The sequence below is a fragment of the Cariama cristata genome, unplaced genomic scaffold, assembly GCF_000690535.1.
Source record: "Cariama cristata isolate BGI_N322 unplaced genomic scaffold, ASM69053v1 scaffold23146, whole genome shotgun sequence".
Lineage (NCBI taxonomy): Eukaryota > Metazoa > Chordata > Aves > Cariamiformes > Cariamidae > Cariama > Cariama cristata.
In genome coordinates, this window is record NW_009621902.1 from 795 (window position 1) to 7,002 (window position 6,208).

Genomic DNA, 6,208 nt, shown 5'->3' on the forward strand with positions numbered 1-6,208 from the left:
CTGTTTCTCTGTTTTCCTCAGGCAGACTTAGAGGAACATAAAAAAGCTTAACAAGCATCAATGGTACATTTTCCATATTCTTTTTAATGTTATTGGGAAATTTGGTATTTCTTAGTTCAGAAATTTCCTTGCTAAGTACTTAGTATTTTCTTAGCATCAAGGCATTCACCGCTGCAGGTTTTTAAATATTTATTTCTACTGGCGGCTGTTTGATGACCACCTTAGCTCCTGGTGGGTTAGAAAATGTATCACCATAAACCACACTGACCTCTTTCTTTCCAAGCAGAGAATCAACACAATTAACCAGACCACGACTGACGGCCACGGGGTTGATGTTGTCCCAATAAGTTTTAAATGGCACGAGTTACAAATGAGGTTCGTTATCATGAACGCAGCTTTTTGTGCTTTCAGAGCTGGGATTATCCCTGTGGCTTTAGTCAACTGCAGGGTTGCTTGTGGGGTTTGGATTTTGGTTCCTCTGCCCCTGGCTGTTATATGCAGGATTTCCAATTTCGGAGTAAGCAGCAGGAGACCTTGATAAACTCACCTTAAGTTTCTTCTTTCAGCCAGACATGATGTGCTTGACGAAAGCTGAGGAGGAAATGAGAAATGAGAGCATGAGAGGTCAAAGGATGCTGTGAGCTGTGGTGGGGCGGGCAGAGAGGCAGCAGGGGGTACCCCCAGCCTGGGGCACCCCAGAGAAGAAGGGAACGTGCTCTGCCAGGACTGAGATTGCTCCTTCTGTTCCCACCTTTCAAATGCCATCCCAAACCTGCTTAGAGTGATACCAAACCCCTCTTGGAGACGAGCCGGTACCACTGTCCCCAGCTTTCTGAGGCCAAGGGAAATGGGTACCCTCTTTTCCTCAATGCTCTCCAATTTTAGGGGTTCCCAGATTTACCAACCCCCTATGCCAGGTTTTCACCCTCTTGGAGCTGTGAGCGATCTGGGTCTCCAAATGTTCTCAATTAGCCTGTGCTGTGAAAGATGCTGGGTTTGTTTATTTTTGATAGCTTACAACAAAACAGTGCCAAAACTGGGGATAAAACAGTCCTGAAACCCTTGGAAATGTGCTGTCTTCAGCTGCTTTTACTGGAAATCACTGGCACAACCGCCTCGTTCCCACCCCAGCTGACGTGTCTCACAGCTCTCCTCGGAAAGGCTTTGCAGGGTGGTCCACAGCTCCCTCTCAGTGACCACCAATGTCCTCACAGAGGACACATTTTGCACCCTAAGACAAGATGACCGTGCCTGGGATGGCCCCAATGGGCATCTCTTGCTCCTACCTTCATAGTTGATACAGCCATTGGCATCTTCTTGCCCTGCCATGAGTTGCTCCACCTCGCTTTCTGTCATCTTCTCCCCTGGAGGAAGAGGATGGAGAGGTGAGGGGAAGGGTTCTCAGCCCACCAGGACCCTCCTGTCCTTCTTCCAGAGAGCCAAAGCCACCAGAGGAAGGAAAGGGGATTAAAAAGGAGCTGTGTGCCACTACAGACTGGGGAATGCTGGTGGGACGTTGTGGAGAGAGGACCAAGCTGCAATGGTTGTCTGATAATTGAGGATTTTATGGACTCTCCATCTCAGCTGGATCATGCACGAAGCTGTGGCATAAGATGGAAAAGACCACGTATTCAGGAGTCCTTCACTCCTACGAAAGCCTACGAGCAGCAGAATACAAAGGGTCTCTCCGATGGGTGAGACCAGCGAACTAAGCCGAGCCATCTGCCCAGAAAGAGCTTAGGGGTGGGCTGTGTCCTGCTCCCCTCCCCAGGGCCAGCCCCTACCCAGTGTGACCAGCACATGGCGCAGCTCGGCCCCCATCACCATCCCGTTGCCCTCCTTGTCGAAGACCCGCAGCCCTTCCACAAAGTCCTCGAAGGTGCCCTGCTCCTTGTTGCGGGTGAAGTGCTGCAGGATGGGGAGGAAGGTCTCGAAGTCCAGCATCTTTGCATTCATTTCTGGAAGAGGAAGAGGAGATGGGGTCAGAGACTAACTTTTTTGGGCTGAAGTCGGCCTCTGAGGACCTCCTACTTAACCTTCCTGGACTCGTTTCCATCTGAGTGCAGGGGAGAAACCCCACAAGGTGATGGGACTATTAGTACGTTATACTTGAGGTGGGAAGGTCCATCTGAGGAGTGAAGTATTAACATCTGGGGACTGCGCACAGGCTGCTGATATCAGCCAAAAATTTTAACCAGCAGGTAGGTCCTCTGTCACCAGGGCATGCGGCTGCACTGGGACTGGTCAGGTTACACCAGTTTGCACCAGCTCGGCATACGGTCTGCTAAGCATGAGTTGCCACCATCCCCAGCCGAGGACAGCCTATCCCTTAGGTCAGCCGTGGTAGGGGAGAGGGAGGGAAGGAATTTTGCAGGAATGAAGCCTCTCTGCATCATTTCCTTCCCAATTCCTTCATCTTGCAGGGCTATTCCTACAAGAGATGTAATCCTTCCCTTGCTGCCAGGGAGCACAAGGATTGCTTGTCCCACCCTGTCCCCGCTGTCCCAATTTGCTGTCACCTTCTGGTTTGGGCTTGCCCAGCACCTTCAGGACCTCTGTGTTGGTGGGGTTGTGGCCGAGTGCCCTCAGGACGTCCCCGCACTGCGCGTAGGTGATCTGCATGGCTCCCGTGGGCGTCCGGTCAAACAGACTGAAGGCTTCTTTGAACTCTGGGGACAAGAAGAGCTGAGATGTCCCTTGCCATCCCGGCCCCATTTCCCACCCCACCGAAGCAAGTCCTGCCTGGCAGGCAGGGAAAGGATGCACACGTGTGTGGTGGGTGCCCTCTGCACCCGTGGCTGCTGCCCTGGGGCAGGCAGCCCTGTGGAGCCGCTGAAGCTTGCCAGACTCCTTCAACGAGTCGCTCAGCTTTTTGAGCAGGTTTTGCCACCCATGAGGAGCTGGCTGGATGACCTGCTGGGATTCCTGCACCACCTTGCGCTGGCAGCACCGGTACAGGCTGCTGTCTCTGCTGCAGAGCATCCCCTTTGCTCTTCCCCTTTTTGATTTGGGCCTCCTGGGGATTCCATGACCCTCCCTGCTGCACCCCCATGACCCCTGCAACACCCCATCTGCTCTGCTGGCATCCCCCCAACTCCAGCTGGGCAGACACAGCACGGCGTTGATCGTGTTTGGGGAAGGGTGACCATGTCCGCCCCAACCTTGCAGACCACATGTCACACCAACCCTGTGTGGAAGGACAAGGGGGATTCATTTCCTAGCTCGTTCCCATAAATTATCATGCCTTTGAGTGTTACACTTTACCTGGAGGAAGGAGGCCTAAATTAGAAACGATTAAGGATTGCTTTCCCTCTGTATATGATACTTTTCAGCTTCCTGACCTGCTGCTGGATTCTGTCTTTAATCCCAGTATTGGCTACATGGACAACCATGCACCCGCGCCGCTCAGAGCCTGGTCTCTGCCTCTCGTTTCAACCCAGAAGATCTTCTCCACTACAACAGGCCCCTCACATGTGTCAAAATGCAAAATGTGGGAAACCAGTCCTCCAGAAAACGCTCCCCCGAAGTCCCTACCCTCCTGTGCAGGCAAGCCAAGGACCCCGAGGCTGGTGGCTGGCTCCCGCCCCTCCAAGGCAGCGGGATGATGGTTTTCCTACAACAGATGCTTCACACACTTCTGGATTTCATCCTGCTGCCTCCAGGCCAGTGAGTCCACCTGAGCAGCTGGCTGGCCCAAGCAGGTAATCAGCCTTTCCAGCCTGTCCACGTGAGCACTCAGAGCTGTGAGTGTCTTCTCCATGGCGCTAAGGAATTCCAGGTTCTGGGCCATCTTCTTCTTCATGATGTCCAATAACAGTTCACTCAAAGGAGAGCCGCTGCTCTTTCTGCTGTTGGGTGGGATGAGACGATTGTGGTCTCCGTGTGGCAATGGAGACATCATGGTCTGGTAGGCATTGCCTTGGGTTTGGTGGGAATCCTTGCCTAGGGCTTTGGCTTTGCTCCATTTCCTACTTAACATCTTTGTATCTTCTGCTGAGCCTCACCATCCCATGGACCTGTTCCCACGATGTCCGTGCTGTGTCCCTGTAGTCCTGTCCACGGTCCCCTGCAGCACCCCAGGGTGCTGCTGTTATCCCGCTTGACCTCACACTGGCTCCATCTGGCTCTGGGGGGATCCAGGGAGGGACATCACCACCCACCAGTCTCTGGGTCAAGAGCACCGCTACGAGGATGCTCGGTGATGTCCGCTCCGGACTACCTGGAGCCACGGGAGCACATCATGTGCTGCAGGTTAAATCCAAATATCTTTGCGTTTTAACTGGCTCACATTTCCATTGGTTCTCTTTTCTCCTTTCAAAAGCCGGTTTGGGGGCCAAGCCTGCAGGATACTGCATCTCCTCCCAGTATTCCCAGCAGGACCTGCCCTCAGATCTTGTCCCTTCCCTAGTCCGTGCAGAGGCATTAAAACCGGCCGTGGAGAGATGAGAAATCCCAGTCCCAGCTCAACCCCTCAGCACGGGGCTGTCCCTGCATCGCCAGAGGCTGCTCCTCCCACACGAAATCCCAGACTTTGAACCAGGGCTGCATCTCTCACCATGAAAGGAAAAATACCTTTTCCCTGCCAGGCTCTGAAGCTGGGATTATCCTCTTCGACTGAGGCACCCTCAGCGCAGAGCAAGGAGCCAGGATCCATTCATTGCTCCCGACAGCCCTGCGTTGCCATCCCAGCGAAGTCCCTGCGCTGGCTCCCACTCACCTCTCCATCTCCTGCCTCCGCCCTTCCCACCAGTGCTCTTCCCCATCTCCTTACTGGCCTGGTGCTGGTTGGGGACAGGACTTTCTGATTTCCTATGTCCCTTCTACCTGCTAGGAAACCTCACGAGCCCATCCTGGAGGACGAGCGGCGTGTTGGGGGGAATGGGGTACCTGGACTTTGCCGGCCTTTCCCCCAGGAGGGGATTTAATGTATGGATTCGATGTGTGGGACCTCGGCTCTCACATCTACTGCGAAAAACTACCTGGAAAAAGGACTCCCCATTTCTAATGCCATCTCTGGGAGAAGGTGAAGTCTGCACTTACCTTCGATCTGCTCTGCAGTGAATTCAATCTGTCAGGGGAAGAGAACAGAGCCGGGCATGAGGGTTGTGGTACTGCGGGGGGGTAACGAAGGGGCTCTCTCTTGTTTTGAACCTCTCCCTCCCCAGGCTCCGCAGTGGGCGAGGAGCCGTATCCGTGCCGTGCCCGGGAATGCTCCTGCCCTCGCTGCGGGGCTGAGATCCCTGCGGAGATTGCAGCCGGCAGCAGCGCAGCGAGGGCAGGGATTGGGCAGGCAGCGGGGATGCTCGGACCCAGTCAGGGCTATTTTGGGTGGAAAGGATGTTATTTCAAGGCTTGATCCCTAGTTCAAGTGATTAAACAGCCTCCATGCTGAGCCTGCTCTTAATAACTCTCCTGCCACAGCTCTGGCTTAGAAGCGTAACGATATCCTGGGGAATCACGGAAAAAGTGAGCTCCCGTTGTAGAGACCGGGATAAAAGATGCTCTCACGTGGAGGAGACAACGCAGGCGGCAAAATACTTTAGGATGGAGACAGTGAGTGGCAGAAAAGCTTTTTAATGCTGCCGGGGCCCCGATACGGCGTCTCAGCCGTGGGGAGCCGTGGGGTGTTCGACTCCGCAGCCGGAGCTCTGGGCTGCAGCGTCCGGGTGCGAGTGCGAAGCAGATTCCTTGGGTGAGTGCTCTGCAGGGCTGGGTGGGGGAAAGACGGAAACATTCCCCCCCCCAGTGAGGAGAGCATCACTCCCAGCCCGCTACATCAATGCAATCTGAAAATTTTCCCCTCCCAACCCTGGCTCTCAGCCTGGTTAATGCCGTTTGCGTGGCGCATTGCATCGCCCGTGCCTGGCAGATGACAGGCACGAAGGAAGCCGGTGGCGTCTTCATTCCTCACTCACCTTCACACTCTTGGGATCGAAGGTGGGCTCTCGGGGGGCCTCTGGGGCTGGAGCTGCTTTGGCTGCTTCCTTCTTCGGGTCAGGTTTCTTGAGCGGCATCGCGCTGGGTCTTTGCAAAGGTGCAGGGATGAGTCCTGCCGCCCAGCGAAGCAACGGAACGAAGGGATGAAAGGCAAAGTCTGCTCCTTCCCTTATATACGGAGCCCTGTCCTCACCCCGGAGGGGCAGGCCAGCTGCTGAAGCAACTGCTACTTACTATAAAAGGAAGAAAACTCAAACGAGAGGGGCCCCCA

The 6,208-nt window shown here is 54.4% G+C and overlaps 1 protein-coding gene across 1 annotated transcript; it reads right to left on the minus strand.

The window, feature by feature from the left end:
- Positions 1–336: 336 nt before the first annotated feature.
- On the minus strand, positions 337–6,062 carry LOC104163230 (myosin light chain, embryonic). Its single transcript, XM_009702156.1, has 6 exons — positions 5,916–6,062; positions 5,041–5,068; positions 2,520–2,669; positions 1,785–1,958; positions 1,287–1,364; positions 337–591 (listed from the first exon to the last, which is right to left on the minus strand). The coding sequence occupies exons 1-6, from the start codon at positions 6,012–6,014 to the stop codon at positions 563–565; spliced, it is 558 nt and encodes a 185-aa protein (XP_009700458.1). The 5' UTR covers positions 6,015–6,062; the 3' UTR covers positions 337–562.
- Between the last annotated feature and the right edge of the window lie 146 nt (positions 6,063–6,208).

What these genes read in the sequence shown, in the direction of transcription:
- LOC104163230 (XM_009702156.1), bottom strand. Translation starts at nt 6,014, where the DNA reads ATGCCGCTCAAGAAACCTGACCCGAAGAAGGAAGCAGCCAAAGCAGCT. An exon ending in GGGCAAGCCCAAACCAGAAG is followed by an intron (nt 1,959 to 2,519) that starts GTGACAGCAAAT and finishes TTCCTCTTCCAG; the next exon opens with AAATGAATGCAAAGATGCTG. An exon ending in CCATGTGCTGGTCACACTGG is followed by an intron (nt 1,365 to 1,784) that starts GTAGGGGCTGGC and finishes CTCTTCCTCCAG; the next exon opens with GGGAGAAGATGACAGAAAGC.